Source organism: Cebidichthys violaceus, unplaced genomic scaffold (assembly GCF_023349555.1).
Source record: "Cebidichthys violaceus isolate CVI_PGR_0920_01 unplaced genomic scaffold, fCebVio1.0.p SCAF_164, whole genome shotgun sequence".
Taxonomy (NCBI): domain Eukaryota; kingdom Metazoa; phylum Chordata; class Actinopteri; order Perciformes; family Stichaeidae; genus Cebidichthys; species Cebidichthys violaceus.
Genome location: NW_027176334.1, coordinates 132,113 through 159,709, shown reverse-complemented (window position 1 = coordinate 159,709; position 27,597 = coordinate 132,113). Strand labels below are relative to the sequence as shown.

The 27,597-nt window shown below is 43.0% G+C and overlaps 2 protein-coding genes across 2 annotated transcripts; both read right to left on the bottom strand.

The window, feature by feature from the left end:
• Window positions 1-487: 487 nt before the first annotated feature.
• On the bottom strand, window positions 488-16,258 carry snrkb (SNF related kinase b). The gene is made up of 5 exons (XM_068711620.1): window positions 16,036-16,258; window positions 14,534-14,962; window positions 13,876-14,270; window positions 5,394-5,535; window positions 488-3,281 (listed from the first exon to the last, which is right to left on the bottom strand). The coding sequence occupies exons 2-5, from the start codon at window positions 14,767-14,769 to the stop codon at window positions 2,237-2,239; spliced, it is 1,818 nt and encodes a 605-aa protein (XP_068567721.1). The 5' UTR covers window positions 14,770-14,962; window positions 16,036-16,258; the 3' UTR covers window positions 488-2,236.
• Window positions 16,259-17,485: 1,227 nt separating this feature from the next.
• On the bottom strand, window positions 17,486-27,262 carry LOC137873396 (probable E3 ubiquitin-protein ligase HERC3). Its single transcript, XM_068711619.1, has 23 exons — window positions 26,991-27,262; window positions 26,752-26,869; window positions 26,516-26,592; window positions 25,202-25,423; window positions 25,014-25,105; window positions 24,742-24,872; window positions 24,052-24,176; window positions 23,893-23,969; window positions 23,655-23,761; window positions 23,489-23,548; window positions 23,301-23,406; window positions 23,014-23,212; window positions 22,067-22,215; window positions 21,816-21,926; window positions 21,561-21,659; window positions 20,973-21,116; window positions 20,703-20,843; window positions 20,409-20,578; window positions 20,213-20,276; window positions 20,027-20,097; window positions 19,735-19,918; window positions 19,510-19,606; window positions 17,486-18,459 (listed from the first exon to the last, which is right to left on the bottom strand). The coding sequence occupies exons 1-23, from the start codon at window positions 27,205-27,207 to the stop codon at window positions 18,239-18,241; spliced, it is 2,982 nt and encodes a 993-aa protein (XP_068567720.1). The 5' UTR covers window positions 27,208-27,262; the 3' UTR covers window positions 17,486-18,238.
• Between the last annotated feature and the right edge of the window lie 335 nt (window positions 27,263-27,597).

The following is a 27,597-nucleotide window of genomic DNA, read 5'->3' as shown; positions in this document are numbered from 1 at the left end:
CCCCAAAAAAAGTAAGAGAAAGTAAAGATAAAAATATGAAAATGTTCTTGAGGTCCAAATGATACAGTATATCTCAGGATGTGTGTATCACACTGAATGATGTCTGGATGTCAATGTCTATCACAGACCATATACTAGAATTTCATGAATTTTCAAGAAGTTCATGAAGAAGCTAAAGATGCCACTGAAATTGAAAATATGTTGTGCTCTCAATATTCAACAATATTAGACAGCTGGTTATGAAAATACAGTATCTTACCTCTGAGCTTCAGCACAGTTGGTCTGTATAAAGTTATTCTTCTCAGATGACATCCATTGATGCCACATCTACAAGTGCGAGACAATAACAGCACCCGTCTGGCTGGTAACCCAGCCTGGTCCAGAAGGGGCTATTTAGTTTCTGGTGTGTGTGTGTGTGTGTGTGGGAGCAACAACACTGTACGGTATCACTGTCCATGTTCTCCATAAAGCACACTGCACACATTCATCCTGTTGATTTAATCCATTTTAATAAATAAATACAGAAAAATAAGTTCACAGCTCCATGGAGACGTGGTCCTAGTTACAATGCAGGTCAGTAGACGCAGACACACTGAGGGGAGACAGGTTGCAATCGCACAGGAACAAATATGATTTTCATCCCTCGTCTGCACAGATTTCATGCTTTTCATGGCTGATATAATCAGATTTCATGTGACATCCGCTGCTTATATAGTCGGGCAACGTCCAATGAGTTGTACCCGTGAAGCTGCAGTGACTGTTTGGAATACGCTCTCTTTACTGAGCTATAGGAGGAATCTTTCTCTTATTCTAACAACCTTACAAAAATTTTTCACTTCTTGTCTCAGCTTCAAAAGAGGAAAAAAAATATACAGTATGAGAAAATAGAGAAACACACTGAGGCATTATATGGTATAATAATACCATACGGAGGGACTCCTCAGCTACGCAATAAGGTATCACATCATTCGGTCTAAATGACCAACAAATCTAATCCATCAGTTCAAGGACAGAGCTTGTATAACGCTACCTGCTACAGCAGTCGTACTGTGTGCAATTCATCATTCAGTGGATTACCTCAAGGTACTTACAATTACAAAGAACAACGTCCCGTCAGATCCAAGACACATGGAGGTATATTGTGATAAATAACAGTAATAACATGCACAAAGTCACATGTCTCTTCAGAGAATTAATACCTTTGACGGTCATAAAAAAAAAAAGAAAAAAAAGAAAGAAAAAAAATTCTTATCTGCACATCCAAAATAAATCTGTTATGATCAAATATGATTAAACTGTTCAGGAGGAATAGAAAGAACAAGTTCAAATACAATGGAAGACCTGCATCCCAATCAATGACCAATGATCCTATCAATAGTATTACACAGTATGTTAGGACACGTCATTACATCAAATAGACTTTAGGGTTAACAGTACAGAAAATCATATCATCATCTCACTCTTAGGCATATATTACACAGTATCATATCGCATCATATACCACATCATATCATAACAGTCTTTCTATAATAGAGCTTATATTAAGAGTTTTTTAACCCATGAGAAGCAGGTTGTGCAAAGGGAAGAGAAAACGAGTGCTACTCTGTAGCAAAGCTGGTTCAAACTTTAGTCTAATTCACATATTATAAAATCATGGATCATAGTGCTAGACCATTCTGACTTTTAGAGTTTTTTTTACCAGTCAGAACCAAAATGACACGGTGGCCATGCATGTACAGTATGAAACCCATTTCATTTCATCGTTGTAGGCACCATTTAAACAAAAACAAAAAAAAGACTATAGCTTATTCAATAAAAACTTTTATGTCTATCTATTCCTGTCATCATCTTTCTTCATTCTCCCTCCCTCCTGTAGGTCCGGTGTTGTTTCTGAGCAACAGATTGGACACCATCTAGTCGCTGTAATCCTATGGTTGCTCCTGTTAACAGCAATGCAACTGCATGAGGTTCTGCTGATGTCTGACTACTGTGCTGTACACCACCGCTAGCTTAACACAACGTTTATCACATGAACGCGACGCTAGAGCCGAGTGTTTGTAGGTGTGATGCTGTACACGTTGCGTCCCGCGCGCTGAGGGTCTTGTGCTCTCCTGCCTCGGCAGAAAAAGGCTCAGCATGGAGCTCGGCGCTGTGACGCCGGCCATCTGCCCACAGCCAAACTGTCCCAAGCGAGCGGCAAACGTCACATGGCCGCGCGCAAGGCAGGGTTTTTCGCTTATAGCACGTGGCAGCAGTTGTACTGAGCCAGTGGCAAGATCTTGGGCTTGTTGTGCGTCGGTATGTTGAAGGCCAGAGCCTTCTCGCACAGGGGGAACTGAAAGAGTCTCTCGCGCAGCTTGAGGCTGTGCCGCTTCCCCTGCTCCGCCCTCGGAGCGGCCTCGTTTTGGGGTTGAGATCTGTCCGCCGAGGGGTCGTCTCTCCCGCCCTCCTCCGTTTTCTCGCCTCGCTCTCCTTCTCTTCCTGTTATTTGCGACTCCTTCTCGTTCGGCGCCAGTCTGGAGGAGGACGCGGATTCAGGGAGGAGAGGAGGAGGTTTGTTGGTGTTGTTGTTAGGTTCTGTCTCCTCGCCCCGTCCTTCCTCTGGGCTCGTGGAGTCCGGCGGCCCCTGACAGCACGGCACCCCCAAACCAGGCAGAGACGACGGTGGGACTTCAGGTGTCTGACTGAGCGGTTTGTCTCCATGACTGACTGGCTGGTCTGAAATCACGTACCCACTGTCTTCTTTCTCTATTTCCATTCCTTCCTGCTCCTCCTCTCCCTCCTCCACAATCTCCACTAAGCTTCCTAATTCTTCTTTTTGTTCCTCCTCCCTGCAGTCTGGATCGTCTGCACCATCAAGCATCTCCTCAGCTTCTTTTTCTGGATGTGCTACGAACAAAGACGCCAAACATTTACCCTCTTTAGCCAAAACTCCCTCCTCCTCCTCTTCCTCTTCTTCCTCCTCGCAGATCTGCTGTAGTGCGGGAAGGTTCTTGGTGACCGGAGGCTCCTCGGCCAGAGGTTGACGGAGGGCGAAGCTGAGGCTGGGCTGCCAGGGGCCGGGGAAAGCCTGCTGAGGCGGGGGTCTTGCCGCGAGCAAGTCCCCGCACTCAGGTGCTCCTGAGCGGGGAGAGCTGGGAGAGAGGGCCCCTGAGAGCCAGTGTGGCGGGGCCTCCGGGCTGAGCAGGGCGTCGTCGAGCCCCTGCAGCCAGCCGTGAGCCTCAATCTCCTCGAGCGAGGCTCGGCCAGACGGGTCCTTCTGGAGCATCCTGGAGATCAGGCTGACGGGGAAAAGACAGAGAAGATTATTGTTTCAATGCAAAAGAACATAAACTGAAGTTTACATGCTTTATTATGTACATCACATTTTGGTGAATGGCCAATACAACAACTTAATTGACAAAGATAAGTATCTGATTAATATCTGAGATGTGGTCATCGCCACGCATCTTAACGTCTCACTGAAAACTCCAGAAGGTTGTTCTGTTCTATCCGAACGCACCATCACGTGACCTGCGGCTGAGTCATATGACTAGAGCCGGATCAGATATCGCAGGATGTGTTTGCGGCTGCAGAAAATCTGTCAAACCCTTTGGTTGAGGGTATTTATGCCTGTTGCCTTCTAGAGAACAGGAAATCGGTGTATAAAGGCATTCATTCATTTCAGAGAAACAACTGCGTGCAGCTGTTGTTTCTCACATGCAACCTGTAACTGCTGCTGTTGCTTTTTTTTTAATGGTGCATTACGTACAACACTCACCACTTTGTCATGTTTCGGTAATTTTAAATTGCACATTTCCCCCGTCTGGATGTACATGCTCAGGTTTAAATGAATGAAGTGGGTTTTGTTCAATATTTTTGTCACTGTCGACAAAACCAACCAAAGAAAAGGCCAAAACAACAATGTGTTAGTCCATCTCGCAAGACTTTCTCACTTTCCTTCCCCGTCTCTGATCGCTTTGTCCCGAGCCCATTTATTCTGGTTGAAATCTTTAAAAAAAAACAAAAGACTCACAAAACATAATTTCATTTAGAAAAAATAGGCTCAGGAAAACACTGTTGATTATTCAAACAGGATTACAAAGTCTATTTTGGGAGGGACTATTTTCATCTGCAGATTAAGACACATGTGTTGCTCTAGTGAGTATTCATAATGGTGTTTGTGTGTGTTCATGGTAATGAATGAACCAGTGCAATAGAAGATGTATCAGGCTTTGGCTACGCAGAAGATATTTGTTGGTAGAATCAATTCATTGCTGCTTTTGGTCTTCCTGTCATCTGATGTGTGTGGAGTTGCCCGCCACAGGGTTTCCACCCGGTTCACCAGGATAGATGTGAGATTTTTGAATACTACAGAACGTCATTTAATACCCGTTTCGCTGTCAAGTATGTTGGAAAACCGGTATAGATAATATGGTCTTTAATCCTCACATGTTTTAGAAATGCTCAGCGTGATGATTAATTAATTAGATTAGCATAACCCGGAAAAGGAGCAGAACACGGGTGGAGGGATTAACCAATTAAAAATGATTAATTCATAGCTAGCAGTGGTGACTAGCTAGCAGTAGGTCTGAACGGCCTCCTGCGGATGCAGTCCACTGTCCAAACAATTCCACATTAAATTTACAGTGAGGCCTTCAAATAGACACAAAGAACATGTTATGACAGGCAAGAGGACATTTTTAAGGCTTTTGTTATTTACTTTTTATTGCCTTTTAAGGCCTTTTTTAAATGAGCTTCTCGAGACCTGCAGGTACCCTGTACATACATTTAGATTTGAATTACAAAAGGTTGTTTTTGAATATAAACCTGGACTAAAGTTTTTTTTAATTTTTTGTTATTATCTCAGAGTTATGTCATTCACTCTCCCAAGCTGCAGCAGCAGCAGATCCAACTGTATTGATGTGTAGTGCTGTGAGCTCAGCGCAGTGTGTGTGTTTTGGTTGGAGGTTGTGAGGAGTGAAAGTGAAGACAGTGGGCCTCAGACGGGATTCAGATGTTTTGAGCTAAAGAAAACAGCAATAAATACATAGATAGATAACGCTTAGGCCAAGAAAGTATTTTATGTTTTAACAAGAACTGTATTTGCAGCAGGGTGGAGAAGCTTCTGGGATAACTAGGACACCATCATTATCCACTGAAACGCACACTAATGAGATGATTTTACGGTCAGCAGCTTCTTAACACGAGGTGACCCACCGCATCTATTCCACAGCACTAAAATGTCCCGGAGCGGAATAAGCCTTCGAATGAAGAATCAATTTCAATTTTAAAATTAAACGTGCAAATATAACTCTTTTTCTTTTCTCTGAAGCTGTGATCAGAGAGGAAAACCGTAATCTTATCAGACATGTTGCCTGTTTTTAACCCCAGTGTGACTCGTCGGTACTCACTCTCTGCAATTGTCGGAGACGTGTTCGGGGACGCGGTAGCGACAGTCCAGGATCATGACCAGAGTCTCGCTGTCGTTGGTTTCCTGGAAGGGAGGGGCTCCACACACCAACATGTACAGGATCACCCCGAGAGACCAGATATCTGGAGCACACACACACACAAAAGCACAAAAATTAGCCTTAAATAGCAAATCATGTCAGGCCTTAAAAAAAACCCACAATCCCTCTGCTATCAGATCATATTTAGAATTCTGCGAGCCTCATATTTTTTAAAGGGATATTTATAAATAAATGCCCTTTTTTGGATTTGACTCGAAAAAACACCCCTGCAGTTATTTTCTAAAGCGAAACATGAGGAAATCATATTCTCAAAATAACGACATTATGTATCTATTCTATTTTCTCTTTCATCCTCCACATCCTCGGCAGAGAGGTCAGGGTGACAGAGTGGCCGAGGGGTACGTAACTTTAAATTAAGTTATTCCTCAATGAAGTAGGAAAATATGAGTAATGTGTGAGTAACAGCTGCATGACCGGTTTCATGTGTCTAGTATGAGGCCCACACTGCAGACGATTTGGCCCCTGACTCAAAGACACACACACACACACACACACACACACACACACACACACACACACACACACACACTTCCTGGTGCTGACCGACAGTGCTGACTAGTGTGTTCTTTTCCCATCTCCTCCCTTTCCTTCCTCCTCTCCCCCTCCCTCGCTCGTTCTTATGCAGATGCAGTGAGAGGAGGTCCACGCAAACTCAGAGCAGCCTGAACCAGGAGAGAACACTGCGGTGCGACCCGTTCAAGGAAACACACACACACACACACACACACACACACACACACACACACACACACACACACACACACACACACACAGGAGGAAGGGGAGCTGAGGGCCATAACAAACAGAGGGCCTGTTGTGGCGTTGTGCTATTCTCAGAATGATCTTGCTTTCCCTCTTTTTTTTTTTCTCTCTGTCTCTCCTTGTGTTTCTCCCCAAACACTGGAAATAGGAACAGTGCACACGCTGTTCACATTGTGCGTCTACCCTGATGTAACGCTAGAAATAAAGCCAGATCGCAAAAATAAACGCCGCCTCTGCAGATATCACTTTTGTTTCTTGAGTCACTTAAAGGACAATTCCAGTTATTGTTGACATTGGACTTTTTATTTCCCCCAAGCTTTTGCTATCTTAATCTTTCATGGCTTTTGTCATTGGCACTGTGGAGTTTCACAGGGACCACTGCAGTCCACAGAAAGTAGCACGTTAATCTAAACAATGGTTGAAGAAGAGAAAAAGAAGAGATCTTTTACTTTAGATGGGGTCTTTTGCATTTCCTTCACATTGTTGACCCGAATGTGTGTATTTTCTATCTGATGTTTAGCTAACCATAATGAACAGCACATTGTGTTTCATTATTCATTAGACATGCTAACACTATAGCTCTATGGATGCCAATGTTGTTCAGTTAGTCAATCAGTCCACCACTCCAGCCCAGACTCAAAAATGCTTGTACAAAAATCTATTGGATTTAACGATCCCAATAGATTTTTGTACAAGCATTCATGATCTCCAGAGAGTGAATCCAAATGATTTTGGTGATCCCTGACTTTTCCTCTTTTCCTGTTCAGGTCAAATTTCCACTTTTTCCAACACTTTGGTTATTGTCCAAATACATGCAGAGCTCATAAGAATCCACCAGCCTCAACTGTGCTCAACGTTTAAAACAAATGAGCAATTGTTAGAATTCTAAACTGAGACGGTGAACATGGTAAACATTATACCTGCGAAACATCAGCATGTTAGCATTGTCATTGTGAGCATGCTGACGGTAGCATGTATCTCAAAAGCACTGCTATGCCTCAGTAAAGCCTCAAAGAGCTGCCAGCATGCATTTATTTTTTTAAATAAATGGAAATCATGATATTTTTCCCACAAAGTTGGTAACAACATCCTTTTCTGGGAATGCACATACAGAGCTTGAGCGATCACCTTGCCAATTAGTTCACACTATTTATAAAAACACATGTTAAAGTGCAGTATGCACAAGTTTTAGGATACAGATAATACTGGTTGCACTGCACAGATCTGGACTATCTGCAGTTTCATAACACATAGCAGTGAGATTAATGAGCAATACTCAGCAATGGTTGAAAAAGGAAAAAATGCCAGATGATGTCAAACACCTGCCTTTGTAAATTCACTTTTTCACTATAATATCCAAAGCAGAGCTGGATTAGATCGACAGGGATGGAAAAACTCTCTTTCAGAAGACAATAAAGATCCAAACACTGTGGTCCGTTCAGATCCATATCTATCCTTAGACTCTCACACGTACCACTCCCATGTGTGATAAACATTCAGCCATTGTCCCGCATTATACTCATGCCGGTCCAAACAACGGCCCTCAGTCCGCGCTGCACAATGTGCACTCACGTGCACTCCCACATGCATGCGCGTCTAGAGTAGTGTTATGCAACAGGGAGGAGAAGCCACTAAGTGCTAGGAGTGTGCTTTTCTCTGCTGGCGGGGGGAATATCGCTCGCTCTCAACGCTGGTGCAGCGCAGGTTGAAAACATGCCTGTCAAAATGCCTGTCCTCAGTCTCTCAAGAGCCGCTCATACAAAACAACTTCACACTTATCAATGCCTTTCTAAGGGTCCTGAGCGACACACCTGCCACGAAGGACTTAAGTCACGCAGCCTACAGTCTGGTTCAAGGGAGAAAAAACACAGCATTTAGGCAAGGTAGGCAACCTGGGCCCCCAGCTAAAAGAGCTCCAAACAGCTGTAGATTTATTATGATGTTTAGATATGAAAAGATATTTAGTTATATAATATGATGCTATATTATTTTTTTACACTATCCAGCACAATAGAATTGAAAGCTCCACTTTGAGCAGATGTTAACCCTTCCCTTCAGGCAGCGTTCACGAAAACATTCCCCGAAATTGTTGAAATATAACGTGAGGACAACTGTGGTTTGCTGAACTTTAGAAAAACAATGTCCCGCAAAGGATCTTGTGTTGTTGGAAAAACAACTCTCTCTCACTCTTCACTTGAAGTTAACGTTTGAATGCGGGACCTTTTACTTTTTAGTATTAATAGCGTTACTCCAGAAACAATACTTAGTTTAAGAAAGGGTGAAAAATAAAGCAACACAGCATTTGCTTAGGGGCCCCGTAATCATTAACTCCCGCACTGAAAACACAAGTTCAGGTAGGGGTTAGTCAGGACGAGCGCACTAAAACAGTAGAGCATGATTTCATTAGTCAAGGTATTTTGCTGGCGGTAACGTTATTAGTGTCAGAAGTTTGTATCAAGTCTTACAGCAGGAAAATGTACAAATTGGCACAGAGGAAAACACACGCAGGTTGTGCAAGCAGTACTTGTTGCAAAATATTAATTTCAAAATAGACATATTAGCCACTTGCTTCGACATAACTTCTCTGGTTCATAAGTAGAGCATGGACTTAATGAATGGAGGTAAATAGGTTAGAAGTTAGTATGGCAAAAAAAAATTACAAAAATTGAGCTGCAATGGATGAGTGAAGAAAAGTGTGGTTGTGACATTACCCAGCATTCATCTGTATCCAGGGTCCAGCAGCAAAAGTGAACTACAATGAGCCACCAAATTTGTAAAAAAAGCATAAAAAAGCACTCCATGGGGTCCCCAACAAAACAGCAACCAGGAGTGAAGAAGATTGATTCCTCGAGATTTACAAAGAACACACAGAACGACAGAAACCGCTTTATGGTTCAGATGAATTGTGGTCAGCACAAACAACTCTCACACACACACGCACACACACATAGCATATATATTTAAACCGGGTGTTGATATAAAAGCTTGTGGGTTCAGCAGTACTGCAAAGAGGAGATGATTCTGGTTCAGTGGTCGACTGTGGCCCTTTTTAGGAGCTGCCCTTTGAAGCGCACATTCCAAGACCAAATACGTCAAGAAGGGGTCAACGAGATCAGCCCCGGTCCAAAGGGACCTGCACGTTAAGACAGCTCTCTTTTGGAGGACCAAACCGGAGCAACATTGCATGGTGGTAACTAAATTAAAGGATGCATTCAGGTCATCAGTCACTGATAAACATACTATATGATATGAACTGGAACAATTATGGATTAATTTTTCTCCTGATCCTGATCCTCATTATTCTGATACGATTATCTTCTAACTCTGATCTAACGGTCCTGATAAAGCTGAGAAGCAGATGATTATGTGTACATTTATTGTGCATGCAGACGTGCATTTTACTTCTTTAACTGATGTAGACATCACTGTCACTACTTCTATGACTTTATGTGTTCACCTTGCAGTGACAGCAGAGTGGCTCAGGTGGAAATCCAACTCTGATCCGTCTAACGTTGGATTATTTCTTGGGAATCAGAGGAAAAATTATTATCTTGTAAGATTTGAGCACTGCAAGAGGTGACATTAAAGGGTACTCCCGCAATTTAGTACTGTACTTACATAAAAGCGGGGGATTTGTCAGACAGATTCTAAACTGATTCACAATTTTAGTGTCTAGTGTGGGAAATTTAGGTCCAAAAGACTGGATCCTAAATTTCCCATAATGCATCTTTCATTTCATCATCATCGTTCGATGACATCTTCAGGGTTATTTTGCTCAAACTGTAAAGAAGACATTGCACAGAACAGCTGTGCAGGCAGAATTGTACTCTCCATGACAGTTTAACTGACCTTCTTCTGTAAAATTGGTGGAGTGTCCCTTTAAACCTTAGACAGACTTTTTTATGCAATAAATGCAGCGTGGTTTCAGACGAAGCAGCAGATTTTGTGAAATAAAATAAAATATTTATAAAAGTCCTTGTTAATATAAACAGTCCAGCAGCCTTGAGGTTGATATGAAAACACTGACAAAGAGGTTTTAACCCCTCCGGTTAACCACTTATTCCTTCATCTAAAAATGAAAGGCTTTCCATGTGCTGCTCCCAGCTAAGCAACAAGCAACCACCCCCTTTCCACCCTGGAGCAGAGAAATGAGTGGTGTATGTGAGAGGACGCGTGGAAAGTCAGTGTTCTAAATGAGACTGTTTGCTGTGGTTTAATAGGTCACACTTTGAGGATATTGGACGGCACATCAGAGAGCTCTAACCCGACACAACCTCAGACTTCATTACTGCGTCTGACTTATTTTTTAATCGTCTTGTAAATGCTTTTTACAAGAACGGGACCGACACCAAAATCTTCCACTTACCGTTTTTACAAAGCGAGCTTCTTCCTCCCTTTTAAAAACTTTTTACGCTGCTCGCTTGGCTCAATTATCAAAGTTCACAAGACAAGCTCAAGCACATAACAACAAAAATGGGCCCCATCAGCAGCTTTTCTTATATGTTATATAAGACTTGGTGTCTAATGTTTGTAGACACTCCCCCCCCGACTTCCCCTGGCTCAACGGAAGCACGGTTGCCAGGACCACAAAAACAAGAAAATACAAGCACAGGGCCGGGTGTCGCTCCGTCAAACACTTCTAGAGAGTCATAAGTGATGATTGAGACGGATTACTTTTGTACAAGTCCACACATTGTTTTTTTAAGGCAAATCCTCCATACCTTTAATGTGCTTTAGGGCAACTATTTCTACTTTAACCATATGTGACAGTCATAGTCGATGCATTTTACACGTCGTAGCGTGAATAGGAGCATGTAGCTGACGCCCAGAGAGGCTCACAGTTATCTGCCAAATGCAGCACTTCCCCCTGCTCAGGACATGGTCCACCAATGTAGGTACGCCTCCCTTCTTATCTGTCATTTTCTGGAACTTTATGGCCGAGCACTTCTCCTAACTCCTAACTTCTCATAACTCATCAAATATTGTCATAGCTAGATTGTTTTCAGGCAGTGCACATTGATGTGCGTATAAGCTATAACTTATAGTTTCCTCACAAACCATTCTGACCCAGTCCTATCCAAATCTTAAGTGCGAATCGCTAGAACAAAAAAAAGAAGAAAAAAAAGAACATTCGCCCAAGAAAAAGGATAACATGATTTAACAATGAGACCTCAAAAACAAACATGCGTGAGCACAGCAACGGGCTGATATTATGTAACCATAGACAGTGTTTATCTTTGTCAAAGGCAAAATTGAACCTCGTGTCTCTCCTCCACATCATATGACACACACACACACACACACACACACACACACACACACACACACCATGTCCGCAAACAGAGCAGGCATATACTGCAAAGACTCCCGGCAGCGAAGGAACCGCAGTGAATTAAACAGCAGTCTGTTTATAGACAGAAATATCAAAGAGATGTGTGTGCATGTCCGTGTGTATAGACGGGTTTATGAGTCACCTTACTAAGCTGAGATCACTAAGGGACATCTCTTCCTCTGTGCAGCTCAGGATTATCACACATCGGCCTACACTGATGACATTTATTGGTGTGTGTGGGTGAAGTGTACATTTCTAACAAAGTGATGATGTAACCGCGACAGCCGCAGGTAGAACACAGAATTGTGTTAAAATAGAACGGGAAAAAAATGCACTTGGAGTGGAGGTGAAGCAGAAATCAAGTCTCAGAGGATATATAATAATAACACACACACATAGATTCAAACACACGGCCCTCCGTGTGGACGCTTTTAGAAACAGGAAGACACGTGGAAAAAAAGTAGAACTAAGGCAACAAATTCAATTTAAGTTATAGATTGCATGTGAGAAGTGTTTGTTTGCGACTGCTCCTTTATTACGTCCATCCCACAAAGACTGTTATAAGCAGACAACAACACAAGGTAATATAAGGAAAAAAGAAACCTCTTAAATAACACTTTTGACACATCGCTTGCCATCAGCGGTACAACAGACGCTGTAAATCCTTCCACAGGATCAGCTCCTCATTGCGGTCGGGATGCACTTGTATTCAGTACAGATGCTTTTGTTGTCACTGGAATAAATAGCGCCCCAAACCCTGCCAAAATCCATCCTAGTCCATGTCTACCAGATTACACAACCAACCTCCCTGAAGTTGACATGCTGTGTGTTTTCCTGCTGTTTCTATAATGTCAAATCCAACAATCTATCGGCCTCCAGTGTCATACAGATCACCGCAGTACGGATCAGCCTTTCTGCCGAGGATAAACAGTGATGCGTGGCACTTTCTCATCTGCTATCTATCTCCGTCTCTCTCACTCTAACACACACACACATACACACACACACACACACACACACACAGACACACACACACGCACGCGCACGTACAGAAATGCTTGCTATGCAGTGTGAGAGACCAGTGGTGAGCTGCAGTGTTTGGTTCCACTGCAGAACGTGCCCTGTTGGCTGGCTTGCTTAGACTGACCCAGATACACACACTAATCCTTTACGGACATTGCACACACATACATGAACAAACACACACATACACACATGTACAAACACACACACACACACACACACACACACACACACACACACACACACACACACACACACAGAGATCCGCACATTCACGGTCAGGCACAAACAAATATATACAAGCACATAAATATGGAAGGGTATACAGAGCAGGAACACATTCACTAAGATACAAGAAAATACACAGGGTCAAGGGGGACAAATGTGGCCACACACACACACACACACACACACACACACACACACACACACACACACACACACACACACAAACACGCACAGGCTCATTCAAACAGGCACAGTTCAGTTACGTTCATAATACAAGCTTTGGTGCTCAGGTTCAGATTTATCACTCAGATCCTTATTTTTTTGTTTTGGCTGTTAACACTTTTTTTCTGTGGTCAGTATCAGAACTCAGTGTGAACAGGTCACTGTGCTGAACTGACCGGCATGCATGAAAGAACAATAACAAAAGACGTCACACGCAGCAGCACGCTGCGGTACAGGAGAGAACATGTAGGCCTCTGAAGGCAGCTTTTAGGGTTTCATGCGGAGTGGAAGCCAGCGAATTTGTGAGGACGAGGACGGACGACTGGATTTGTCTTTTCATTTCGCTAATTTAAGTTTGCCTCTGAAGAACTAGAGAGCCGTTGCTCGGCAGGCAAGGAGAAAGGACAGCAAGTAGACCCCGGGACATTTTCTATCCAACTCAGTGATACAAGGGGTTCTTTTTTTGGTGAAAAAGTCTAATCAAGACGATTTGGGTGAGTTACGATGCTCCGCCAAAGAGTGATTTTTTTTCCCATCATAAATTTCACTCATCATAGGTATAATTGTACAGTAGTTCCATCATCAAAAGAAAATAAGCCACGTTTAGCGGAAAGTCCGAAAAAATAAACATAATTGGACATAGCTCAAGTATGTATTCTGCTAATCATCTTGCGACCATTCAGATTTCTCTTGTGACCCTATGTTGGGGTCCTGACCCCCAGGTTGGGAACCATTGATCTAGATCAACAGTTCAGTTTCAACACTCCCAAAAAAAAATGTAAATGTCTTTCTCACCCACAGCTGGAGCATCATACTCTTCTCCCAGCAGAATCTCTGGAGCCGAGTACGCCAGCGACCCACAGCTGGTGGCCAACATGGTCCCGGGTTGGAATAAGTTGCTGAACCCAAAGTCTGTCAGCTTCACCGCCCCCTGCTGGGGGAAGAACACCACGTTCTCGGGCTTCAGGTCCCGGTGTACCACGTGGAGCTGGTGGCAGTACGCCACGGCGCGCACGATCTGGGCGAAATGGCGCTTGGCGTTGCCCTCGGCCACGCCTCCCTCGTGGCGGAGGATGTAGTCGTAGAGGTCGCCCCCCTCAGCCAGCTCCATAACCAGGTAGAGGGTGGTGGGCGTGTCGATGACCTCGTAGAGGCGGACCACGTTGGGATGCTGCACCAGCCTCATGCACCTGGAAATAACGAGTAATTATGGCAGGTAAATAAGGATGCCTAGGGTGGTGCAGCTCCTCCAGGGCACCTTAAAATCTACACAGGTTTGTTCTTTTTTCATTCCATGTTTGGCTCAGATAAGATTCAAATGGATCACACACAGTTTACTATCAGTATGCTGTTTGAAATCCAATTAAATCGGACCTAAAAATAGCTACAAAGTGCTTCCACTTAAACTTTTTCTTAAATCTTTTCTTCTCAAGCTTCGTCTTTCAGTGTTTACCTCACTTCCTGTAAGAGGTGGCTTGCCGCCATCACGTCGAGTTTCGTCTTGTCAATCATCTTGACAGCAACCAGTTGCCTGGTGTTGACATGACGAGCCAACTTGACCACGGCAAAGTGGCCCCTGCCCAACGTCCGACCCAGGTGGTACAGTCCGCTGAGATCTGAGCGACCGGGGCTGCTCCTGAGGTCAAGGTGTCCCTCCTGAGCGGAGGTTCTCTCTCCAGAGGTGTCCATGTTTGAAACAACAACAAAAGGGGTGGGAGGGGGGGTAGGGTGGATTCGGAGGGGAAGAGGGATAGAACTGAAAGAGCTTCAGGAGAGAGGGACAAAAAAGGAAACTGGAGACGGAAAGTAGTTGTGTCAAGGTGTCGGGACAGAGGGAGGAGGGGTTGCAGGGCAGCGAAGTTCCTCACCGATGGGGAGTTGCCTGGCAGGACAAAGAAAAAGACAACACAGTGAGACAAAATGAGAGCGTTGATGATTTTAGCCCTCGGCCCCGAAAGGGAAACGGGGCTTAGATGAGGAACGCCTCATCCCTCCGAGCGCCGGACCAGATTGATATTTCACATCTTTTGACAAAGGCAGAGAAGATGGAACAAGTTTCAAAATCAAGCAGCGAAGACTAGGTTGTATAAGGGGAGTACACTCTAGTAGCCCAGAAGGAGAACAGTAGAGGGACAAATATGATTTTCTTCTATTGTCTGTGATGTTGAACGTTTGGCTCCATCTCAAATAACAGCCATCCAGCACAAATGGCATGGCAAATCAATACTGTAACAGGAAACCATAATGTATGTGCGTGTGTGCGCGTGTGTGTGTGTCATTAGTTTGGCTAAGAGGGTCAAAAGGTGGCATTAGTCCTGGTGATGTCATCATCAGACCTCCCCCCAGGGTAACAAGTTTAGCTGCCATCATCATCTTCATTACCGCGGTCACCATCAATACAATTACCACTGTCAACTTCATCATCGCCGTTACCTTTATCTTATTCATCCTCATCACCGGCAGCATCTTATCATCACCATCACCATCGCTTATTCATTAAGGAATGTGTGTGTGTGTGTGTGTGTGTGTGTGTGTGTGTGTGTGTGTGTGTGTGTGTCACCATCACTTATTCCTTAATGAATAAGTGATGGTGACACACACACACACACACACACACACACACACACACACACACACACACACACAGCTCCACTGGGCCGAGTGAACAGAAGCAGGCCTCACCGGGTTACTGTCCTCTGACATCCTTGGCTGTGCAGGTTCATCGGATCCAAAACACACTGCGTTACCTGCATGCCTGCGGGCTGCTACACTTGCGGCAAAAGCCAGCTGTTCTCTACTTGGCCTCAACCGCAGTCCCGAGTTGGCACATACGCATGTAGTCATCTTCCTGACGGCAGCTCAACACCTCCAAAACAAATGCCACCAACAACCTCGCGGAACAACCGGACAAGCGCCGGGGGAATATAACGCCGCAAACCTCGGTGCCCAACTTACCATTGTTGTGCAATAATATCCCGTAGCCGCGAACTGTCCAGCCGCGCGGTTCTCTCAGTCACTCCGCAGCCTCGCCGCGCTAAACTCGAACGTAAGAAATGACAGCGCCGCCTCCTTGCTTTCTTTCATAACACTCCATGTTCGCGGTCCATGTGTGCACATACTTTTCTCATGACCGCCCGCCCGCCTCAATTCTTTCCAGAGTCTCGAGCTGCGTGACTGCGCGCCCGCTCCGGCATAGAGAGAGAGAGAGAGAGAGAGAGAGAGAGAGAGAGAGAGAGAGAGAGAGAGAGAGAGCGAGACTGTAGCATGCCGACGCGCGCGCGCGTGCACGCACATACGCGCGTGTGTCCAGCTTTCCTTCTGACGTCAATACATTCCAACTCGCTCCCGCGGCGCAGCAAGAGAAGCAGGCAGCGTCCGCGAGCCTCTTGTGCTCGTGCGCAGTGGAGAGCAAAATGACTGAATGAATGCTCAGGAAGTCCAAGAAATTATATAACTGGCTAATGAGTGTTTTTTTTCTCAAAATAGCAGTAGGGAGGGGGGTAGGGCACAACGACCTATGTCATAACGTACATGATAACGTACATTCCTGAGATGCTTCTGTTATTATTACTTTATTCATATGGTGCGAATTCACACAGACTCAGAGGGCCACAATGTAAATGAGGACCTATACAAAAAAAGTTGTTTCCATTTATAACCCTTTTTGTCATAAGGAAAATTCACATAGCATAATTTTACTATCTCTATAGGGAGCTACAGCGTGTCAAATAGACTCTTTGAAATAGTAGATTTACTACTGACCTCATCATTTGACCTGAATGTAATACGCTATTTTTGTGTATGTTGTTAGCCCGTTTCCATGTCCATTTATTGTATCTGATGTCACATTCAGCAGCACCTCACACTGACAATCACATTCTTGAACTGACTGCATTTCATATTTTGTTGTTATCTGTATGTTTTAAAGTTCAAGCAAGATTATATTGAAAAGTCTGTGCTATTGGGCACGACTCTGCTGGATGATCTCATCCCAGCTGCTCTTTGTCTCCTCTAACCAACCAACCTGCAGAATAATGGGGCCACCTAGTGGTACTTTTCTTTCTTTCTTTCGTTGCAATATCTACCTGCAACCCGAACAATACAGAGGTAGTAGAGGGTTTATAGGGTGTTGGGTTTCTCTCTTTCTCTCTCTCACACACACACACACACACACACACACACACACACACCCATTGGCACTTTGCAGACCAAAGGATAGGTTATTCAATTAGCATCAAGTGTCAAATCTGCAGATCAGGAAAGTTCAGTGCACCTCAGGGAAAAAGCAACTTTGCAGTTCTTCCACAAATTACAAATAGAATAATATATATATATATATATATATATATATTTCTCAAAATCAAGTGACAAATAAATGTATGTATGTTGTTGAGTGTTTCTGATTTTTTTTATTGACCATGATAACATGGTAGGAGGTACAAACAAGATATAATATATTAAAAAAGTCATCACAAAACTACGAAACAATGGCCCCTGGCAGGAATGAAGTGGAACGTAAACTTAAGGGGAAATAAAAGGTTAAACATTCTCTAAAAAGTCCCCTAATTTACACACAGCTATTGGCTTATCTGACTGAAATAACAATATTTTCAACCACATTTACTCCTCTAATATATTATGCAATTAAACAAGACCACAAACACAAATTACCATACAGCTTAAACACATTTTCCAAAAACATAATCAGCAAGAAGAGATTTATTCAAGTGTTGTATTGGAATGCATTAGATTAAATTAAATGTATCAAATAAACTGGCAAAAACACTATTTAATTTATTTCAACTTGGTCTGATAGAAAATCATCACATAAAAATTAAGACTCTGATCCTGAGATGATGTAAAATGTACGATATGAACATAAAAATCCTTAATTATCAGTTGAATTATTGCATGTTATACTCAAAGTGCCTTCTGTTAAGCCGCTACACCGTGGTGCTGCTATTGAGGAATGGCTGCTCTTTGATCACCCCTTTTATAGTACACTGACAGTATCAAGTCATGTGTATACAGTACAGTGATGTTTGTTTTAATCCTGAGGTAGCACATGAGAGGTGATCATAAAAGGAACATTCAGGCCCACCCACACTCATAGCACAGAAACTGTACACGGTCCAGTCCAGCAGCCGTGGATCCACCATCACATCGAGAATCCTCTCTCTGCTATCAGGGCCACCGTCAGCCTGTCTCGCATGATCTCCTTGGATGAGTACAAGGGCAGGTACAGAATGGAGTGACATGTCAGAGACCCGGGGAAGTGCTGATCGTAGCGCTGACCACTCTGGACTTGTGTAATTTGAACCTTCATCTGGACCTGGTCCATGCCAAGAATAGGAACCCTCCGGTACCCAGTCAGGAACCCTGAAGAACACCCGTGGAGGGAAACTTGAAGTTACTCTTTGTCTCTCACCATCTTTGTGCATCAGCATCATCTGCTTACCTACAGCAGCTATAATAGTCCCTTTATTTATGTATTTGAATGGATGGATGATAATCAATAATAATTATATTAAATATGATTTAGATCTCGACTCACTTCTTAGAAATAACTGTTTTGACTTTTCAAGCACAGGTAACTAATGATGTTAATAATGGCTGCATTCTATTTAGGTGCTCAAGTTGCAGTCAATGCTGACTTACTGGGAGTCTGCAAACAGAGCCATCATTAATATTATTATGGTACATCTGTATCTCAATCTCCTCAAAGCCGGAGATATGGTTACTTTTTAACCATGCAAACCACGTAGGTTACAATGCGTGTTACTGGAGCATTCCACTAGAGGGCACACCAGAGTTCTCAGACCGTATAGAACTTCTGGATTTGCATGACGTAAACGATCAACATTGCGACGCTCCAGGAGGTTAATATATTGTTAATTCTGCGCTCCCGGCTGAAAAAAGGGACGCCATCGTAGATGATGTGTAAATTAAGCACCATACTGCACTGACACTGCCCTACCGTTCCTGTGCATATTGCACCTTGTTGATGCTTAGCAATGACTTACGAGAACATGTACAACCAATGCTCCAAATGGACGCAGGATACACGAGGCAGCCATCATGTCAGTGCAAACACGTAGATAAAAGCAAGTAAATCTTTAGAATTACCGCCATAATGGACATTTCTCAAGCACACTACATTGATGCCAACCTTCTGTGCCAAAGTGGGAAGCATTTTTTTTGTGGTGTGGGAATTAATTGTGTGAAAGTAAAGTGGGCAACTGCCTCGGGGCCCCAGATGTACCTCCAACATGAAACACATTTTCCTGTTGGCCTTTTCCCCCTCCATTACAATTAAACGTGATGTTGCTGATGAAAAGAACATATACTGTAGGTTTCAACAGCTCACATGCTACATGTTTGATTTAAGGCTTCCACAATGACGCTGTTAACATGAGGTACAGTACTTACAAAGGAAATCTTTCCTCTGGTCTTCAGTCAGTTCATCAAAAACCTCCCAAAACATCTGCCTGGTGTGGTCGCCAAAGCAAAGATCCCACACTGTGTTCTAATTTCAATAACGATGAAAAAAAAGATTGTTGCAATGTTTGACGTGGTTAAAACAAGCATGTGAAGATCTAGTAAATCAGTTGCAGAGAAAACAGGCCAAGCTTGCATTTGGGACAGTGTGTGTACCTGTTTCAGTTTCGCCCAGTCATACACGTCTTGGCCCACCAGCACTCCCTGCAGCTGCTCCGGCCGAAACAGCATCACAGGATCCCGGTCACACACCTGGAAGAAACCTCGCTTGAACTCCTCAAACACGCCCTCCACGGACGCGCTAAAGGCATGGCTCACGTAGGCATTCACAAACTCCTTCCTGTTTGGCAGATTCAAGTTTAAATTCAGCAAACATCTCTCTGAGGAGCTGATATGGGTGCAGGTCACAGACACACACAACTTCAATTTGAACATTTTAAAGTCTCACTTATTTAGAACTGTCAGTGGCTTTCCAGGATTTTGGGGGTCGAGGTCGACCTCTGTCCCATCCCAGTTAATCTGTTAGTCAGTTATGAAAGAGGAGGTTAGTGGTATCACTGCAAAACCTTTAAAATACTGAAAGACAGATAAAAGAGGCACATTACTGGAAACCCTGCTAGAGTAAAACACCAACCAAAAAACACCAGTCCAGGTTTTCAAGGTCATCCTCTTCATAGTCCAAGACACACTGCAGACTCCTTAAAAAGGGAGTGAAACAAAAGAACTGAGTTATATTAAAAGAAATACTGAATGACGTACTGAATTCACAATATTCAGGCATCAATTTAAAACAAACAAAACTGTATTACTAAATGGAGAAGAATACTGACTTTCCAACAGCCGGGCTGAATTCTATCAAGTCCTCCAGTGTCGGCTCTACACCCAGCAGCTTCTTGAACAGAGCCAGTGGGAAGGGTAAGTGTATGATACTGTCGTTGTACAAGGCCAGTCCACACAGAACACCAAACAGGAAGAAGTTTGTCTTGTCCTCCTCTGTTGTCTGTATTCAGAAACAAGGACATTTTAGGTTGACTGCATATTGTCCCACTGTTGCTTATCATCATTAGCAAGAAATCCACCAAATTAAGTGAATCCTGAGTCCACATGGGGATTTGAAATCTTACCGTGGAGGGGAACCATGCCAGCGTTTCGGAGTCATTGAACATGAACATCCCAGATACAGTTGACACCATTTCACGGAACAAGTGGTGGAAAAGGTCTCTTCTGTAGACGTCTGTGACCTTTGGGTCCTCGTCAAAATAGACCTGAGAGACAAAAAGTTAGAAATATGCTTAGATGAGATTAACAAAATGATTATAAGATTCAATGACATAAGATTAAGTATAAAATGATTTGGCTCTGCTTTAACCATCAGGTCAAAATGTAATATTTACCACAAGTGGCTTCTTGAAGTCACTGGGATGAGCAGCAGCCAGTTGTTTGAAGGTGCCTTCCAGAAGTGACGCTCGCTTCAGCTTCAGTCCAAAAAAAGAATCTGACTTTCCAAAAGGCCAAACCATCATTTCCTGGTGTTCTCTCTATAAAACAATTACATCTTTAAATATAATTTTCCTATCTTAATTACATTTTCCATATAAAGGAACATAGCAAACATTCGCCTATTTACACATTAAGCAGACACAGAGCTACATTCCGATCCATTTGGAGTTGTATTTCTGGTCACCTGGTGAACGTAAGGGCAATTTTTACTCTGCTTCTAGCTCTGTTTTGGTCTCCACCAAGTCCTGAGGGAAGTATTCATATTATTCATATAAATATTGATATTAGAGGCCAATTCTTGCTGGTGCTGAGCAGCAGCAAGGGCGGCGAATGAACCAAACCGGTAAAGCTATGGGCTGTCAAACCTAAACAATGAGCTGAAAGATGCATGTTATTAGATTCACTGTCATTCACTGTCAAGGAGAAATTGTCGCCTATATTTTAGGCATGCAGGAACTAAAAAATTTCCAGGCTAAAGTTACCTGAGAGCATTTGGCATGGATGTCAAAAGCCATTTTCTTCGATTTCAGATCCATCACAAATGGGAAGTTACAAAGGACAAGTGGCTGATAATCCATATCCTGAAGAGAGCATATAAGCAATTTACTTACAAAAATGTAAACTTGATGACCACCTCCTCAAATTTAGCTTTTTTTCACTTGAATGGACACTGTATGAGAAGTGACAAACAAAGTGAGAGAGTAAGAGAAACCCGTATTTTGTTAATAGTTTTTTACCTCGAAATTTGAACGCCAAATTACCAGATCCTCTTGGAGAAATGTTTGGCTAATCTCCAAACAAAAAGTTTGTTCTGGGATTCTCTGATGTCCTGCCATCCTGTCGTTGGCCTTTAAAAAAGGTATGTTTAGGAAGAGTGTGAGGGATTGGTCGGCAATGAAAAGCATTTGTAGAAAAAGATGAGTAAGGTGGTTGTGGTTTCTGTGTGGTTTGAAATTCACAGGAAAAAAAACAGATAACGGATACTGACGTTGTACATATACTGGAAGACTAGTAGTATGTTTTCGAGTCCAGAGTCGCGAGGAACAGGCTCAGAGGACAGGATCACTGAGAGGACCTGCTTCCAGACCTTAATGTGTCGAACCTTGGTGGAGGGCGGCAGTGAGGACCACCAGTCCCCTGAGGAAGACAACATGGAGATTTGCAGACATTAACGCCAGTGAACATTTAACAGCTGAGCAGATGTCACAGATATGTTGCGTGCAACCAGAATAGTTATTGGCAATTATTAGATGCTACTAGTCTGAAATTATAATCAATCAAAACCTTTATAAAATGAACGAAGATGATAAATTGATCAAATATAAATGCATTTAATTAATGCCTTAAGGAACTTTAAGTTTAAAAAAAGTTACAAGAACATTTGTTATTAATTTGAAATTATATTAAAATAATAATGTGGTATTCAATTTTACACATTTTGTGTGTGTGTGTGTGTGGGGGGGCATTAGCAGATGGAACAACAACAAGTTACATTCAAAAGCCTTTTTTAAAACACCATTATAACACATAATAATTAGATAAAATGAATGATGCATTTATTTTGAATGCACATTTACATAATAAATTATAATCTGAGGAGGTCTATAATTATTACACTGGCACTCTCCAGACTCAATACAAGGACACAACTTAATTCAATTAATGTAAACCATCTCAAAAAACTGAAAAATGCGGAGTTTGAGCTGGGGTGGGTTTTACTTTTTGTGTTGTTAAATTACACAATAACATCCTGCCCTCCTTCATTCAGACTACATATTAATTCACAAATTTCATATCAGCATTATGAAAAATAGCACCACTCCACTTCCAATCCTAGTTACTTGCTGTGGGTCTGATGAACACACCATCACATGATCCTGTGTTTAATGTTAAATGAAGCATCTCAAGCATTGAAACAGCTTTCTCTCATAGTACCTAAGACCTGGAGGCTTCCAGCACAGAGCCTTTGCACGGCGGCGGCGACCGCCTCGGCGAGAGTTGTGCTCGTTCGTCGCAGGTCGTGTCTCTGGATCACATGCAGGAGCTCATTGAGAAGCAGGTGGATCCTCAACCCCTCCACCCCTACTGGCATCTCATCAAGAGAGGGAAGCAATTGCAGGACAGCAGCCTCGACCTGTTGAGACCATAAAACTAAATAAATGAGCAGAGCATTACTGAGAGGCTTTGAAAGTATACGTGAAAGCACAATGTCAGTCGCATACCTCTGCCAAAACGAGATCCTTCTTCGCCAGTTTCTTGAAAGCATGTCGCGCAAGTGACAAGTTCAAGCCGGAGTACTTTGACGAGGTCTGGAAATGTTTATCTTTGCTATGGAGAAAAATTCAGAGAGTGAATGTAATGTAATTCAACAGATCCAGAGACGTGGGGATCATGAACGGATGGCGTTTACCTTTGATCAAGGAAGATTTGATTCATGCAAGATGCAGAGGAGAACGTCCTGCGGATTTCCCTGCAAGGTTTTCATGTGGTTAGTCAATAACACTGAGAAATAGAGTATTCATAGATTTAACAGGCCAACCAGTTATATGCGATAACTGCTACTGCACTGTACTTACCGTTTGATCTTTTTCCATGACTTTGAATTACATTCAGAGACCCATTTGTCAATCACATCATGTGTTACATTGCTGACTTTGGCAGTGCTTAACACCTCATGCGCTTCCTTTGAAAGAAACAAGATAAAGGCTTATGTTCGGTGTAGAAAAATGACTTCATATGTATGAATAGTTGGGGCTAAGGTATTATTACACCTCCCACAATTATAATATGTACTGAATGTATTTGTGTTGGTACCTTAACAGACGTGGACGTTGCAAATGAACAGTCTCCTCCTGCGTAGATGTTTCCAATTTTAGGACCATTAGTGGTGTCTAGAATGATAATAGAATAAAAGTTATCTCTGTCTCTGAAATAAAAATGGAATCAATTTCGATAATTTAGAAACATAGTTACCCTGTGGCAGTTGAACTGGTAGCGGTATGGATGGATGACTCTCCTCTCCATGTCCCAGCTGCCCCTGCGCTCCACACCCAAAGGAGTAGACCCTCTTGGAGTCTGTCAGCACTAATGTGTGATGCCTGATTGAGATGACGTTACAACCCAAAACAGTATTTTAATGTCAACATAGCTTTTTCAGGAGTTTTACAGCCTCCAAGCCTTTATTTCAGACAATAGAAACATTCCTGGGATGTTCTCAAATCCAACAAAAACATTCTAATGGAGATATGAAAAATTTGATTGCCGTTCTCTTCTGTGCCATTTCGAAGTGTTCGAATTAACCTAACAGGTCTGGCAAACTGATTAGAAAATATGTTTCTAGGTATTACGTGTTATTAATGATACCATTAAGTAAACTGCTGTTGCTAGCGCACGAGCTAGCAATAACGTTATGGATCAAGCAAACTAAGGTTGGTAAGCTAGCTGCTACTTAGCTATGCTGCGTGGATCTGACGTTGGCAAGGTTAGCTGATAACGGAATTTGCAAAGTCAAGCTTGCCAATTTAACGAGCAGAACAGCCACTCAAGACAGTATTTTGCTACGTTAGCTACACACTGTCGAGGCTGTAGGGGAGCCATGCTGGAAGTACATTGGTAATGAATTGGCTCAGAATAACTGCGTAAGAGTTTATAATTGTAACGTACCGTCCACATGCAATCTTGGTGACCTTTGCCCCCCAGAGCTCTGCAACAAGCCGAGGTCGTAGTTCATCGCCGAATGAGTTGTGCCCGAGCTGTCCATATTGACCAGAGCCAAATGTGAACACTGCACCATTCTGAGGAAGCAACCAGACAAACATAGTTTAACGTCCCACCTATGGTTTATTGTTACATATTTCCATTTCTGTGGGATCTAGGAAGTTAGTGCTGTGTTTAGGCTGCATTGGTGAGGCACCCATTTTTTTTTTTGGTCTAACCTTTGTCAAAATGGCAGCGTGGTCTTTTCCACAGGAAATGGAAATTGTTTTCTTAGTGTTCAGGTAACGAACAGGAGTTGGTGTAGGTCTGTCTATTGGGCGAAAAAAATTACATTCTGGTTTACATATAACAGAAATAGTATTAGTAGAGTATTAGATATAATGATTGCTTTTCTTTTCTTTTTTACCTGTTGTGTCTCCCAGCCCGAGCTGCCTGCGGTCGTTTGCGCCCCAGCCGAACACGGCTCCAGACACAGAGAGGGCGAAGCTCTGCTCTCCCCCTGCAGCCACCTGGACCAGGGGGAGTGCTGACAGAGATCGGATGTGTTGGGGGGAGCTGGCACCGGGCTCGCTCCTCCCCAGACCCAGCTGGCCCCTGGAATCCCGGCCCCATGTATACACCTGACCACCTGTGGAGAAATGACTTTTCTGACACCCTGGCTTTTGTAAACCACAACTGCTATATAAACAGATGTTATTGTACTATGTCTTGATACCAGCCACTATTGGACTTTGAGTCAACCTTTAACTTTTCCCGTCTCAGCGCTGGTGTGGCACAACAAGTGTTGTTCAGAAAGTACAATAATTGTTTGGGTGTAATGTGTTTCCTATGTGTTTATGAGGAGGAAGTGTTCATTGTAGTTAAAATTGAGGGTACAGCGTTATTTATCATCAGCAGTAGATCCAGTGGATCGCCAGTAGGTGTCAGTGTTGCGATATAAGCAGTGTCTGTGACGGAGAGCCACACTGAAGTCTCACACTGTGAATGCGCGAGAGGATGAGAATGTCTGTACAGGATAGAAGTAGAACGCGCTTTGGAACGACTGTACACCTAAATGCATATTTTTGTATGTTACAGGTAAGCTGGTGATGTTACTTAGATATCCCGTGCTAGTAAAATCTTATACTGTACGTTGTTGGCACTGTGTTAGGTCTTGTAAATGTTTAATTGCAAAAGGATTAACTGTGTAAGTTTAGCTAGCTAGCAGCTAATGCAATATTCCGGGCCACCATTATAGTAGGAGCGCGGGGCGGCAGCTGTGTTAATGAGCCCTCGTGTGAGGGAGCCCCCGTCGTTCATATTATTGTTTTGTTACAACTGTTTAGTATTAAATATGGTAAATACGCGAGAGGATGATAATCTCTGCACAGTATAGAAGTAGAAAGCGCTGTGGAGCGACTGTACACCTAAATGCATATTTCTGTATGTTACAGAGCATTTTCATTAAATGTGTACCACCAGATTGAGCCTGTGTGACCTCATTCTGTGCACCGCTACACTGGCTGAGGTGTTGTTTTACACCAAGTCAACACAACAAAGGGTTTACAAAAAGCAGTTGTGGGATTCAAACGTTAAAGCAGTGATTACTGGTAGTATGTGACTGATTTAGTTTATTACCTATAACTATTTTAGACCCCAGGAAGCGTTTCCACGACTATTGTAAGAGCCAATAGCTTTAAGCTTGTACATTAGTAGCAGTTTACTGTAGACTTCACTGTACCTTTGGTGAGGGCTACTGAGTGCTGGCTCCCACAAGCAATCTGAGACACCGGTATGTTACACAAAGCTTCCAGGGGCCTGAGAGGACAAGAGACAGAAAAAAAAAATAACTCAAACACTCAGAGCTGACTAGCATGCACCCAAGTGAAGATTTTGTAAGACCAACTTGTCCCATATCACATATTTTGTTGCAAATTCAGGACATCGATTGACATCATGAAGTTAGTTTGTCCTTACTTTGGAATGTAAGTGCTAGTTGTGTCCACACAGAGAACTTTTCCTTCCTTAGAAAGCAGTGTGACCATATCATCACCACAAACCACGGCCTGAATCTTCTCTCTACACGTCACAAACTCTGAAAGAACACAGCAGGTGTATTGTAAGTGATGCAGCTTGTTATACTGTAGGTCACTACTGCGAATAAGAAAACTTATATTTGCAAGAGCTCAGAAGGAAGTTATAAGACAGATGCTCACTCTGTTTTCCTCTGACTCTCTCCCCATCTTTGCTGTCTTTTGTGCGAATGATGGCAGCATCAGCGTTGCTTTTGATGAAGGCGAGCACGCTGTGACCTGCTGACAGATCCGTGATGTCAAATCGGAGGTTTAAAAGGTGAACTCCAACGCCTGTTGAGATATTTGAGCCATCTCTCAACCGAAAGCCCTGCTGGCAGTTCTCTCCCCATGAAAACATCTTGGTATAATGTCTCTGGAGAACCGTCAGCTGCTTTTTATGACTCAGCTCTGTCACTCAAAAACAAAACTTGAGTGGTTCATTGTGCATATTGCTGTGAGCTAAGGAAAACGAAACTTATAACCGTGATGAAACGAAAATAACACGCCCAGTGAGTCAGAGGCAGGAGGAGCTCTGTAACTTCAAAAGAAAAACGAAAGTGAAACTGGAGTTGATAACTGCTGTTTGTGCATGACTGCAGCAGTATTTACACTGTGTTTGGTGATTAAATAGAGTGAATAGGTATACTGGACTACTGAGATACTCAACTCAGGGTTAGTTTAATGAAAAGCTCAAGTACTGAACATTACTTTGGCTACACTAACAACTTGTTTTCTAGAAGAAGAAAAA

Excerpts from the sequence above, each read along its gene's own strand:
- snrkb (XM_068711620.1), bottom strand. The coding sequence starts at position 14,769 with ATGGACACCTCTGGAGAGAGAACCTCCGCTCAGGAGGGACACCTTGAC. Across the intron at positions 5,536-13,875 it reads GTATGATGCTCCAGCTGTGG|ATATCTGGTCTCTCGGGGTG; the intron begins GTGAGAAAGACA and ends TGTGTGCTCCAG. Across the intron at positions 3,282-5,393 it reads GTCTCCGACAATTGCAGAGA|CCTGATCTCCAGGATGCTCC; the intron begins GTGAGTACCGAC and ends TTTCCCCGTCAG.
- LOC137873396 (XM_068711619.1), bottom strand. The coding sequence starts at position 27,207 with ATGTTTTCATGGGGAGAGAACTGCCAGCAGGGCTTTCGGTTGAGAGAT. Across the intron at positions 23,762-23,892 it reads CAACGTCCACGTCTGTTAAG|GAAGCGCATGAGGTGTTAAG; the intron begins GTACCAACACAA and ends TTTCTTTCAAAG. Across the intron at positions 20,098-20,212 it reads ACCTGGACTGGTGTTTTTTG|ATTAACTGGGATGGGACAGA; the intron begins GTTGGTGTTTTA and ends ACTGACTAACAG.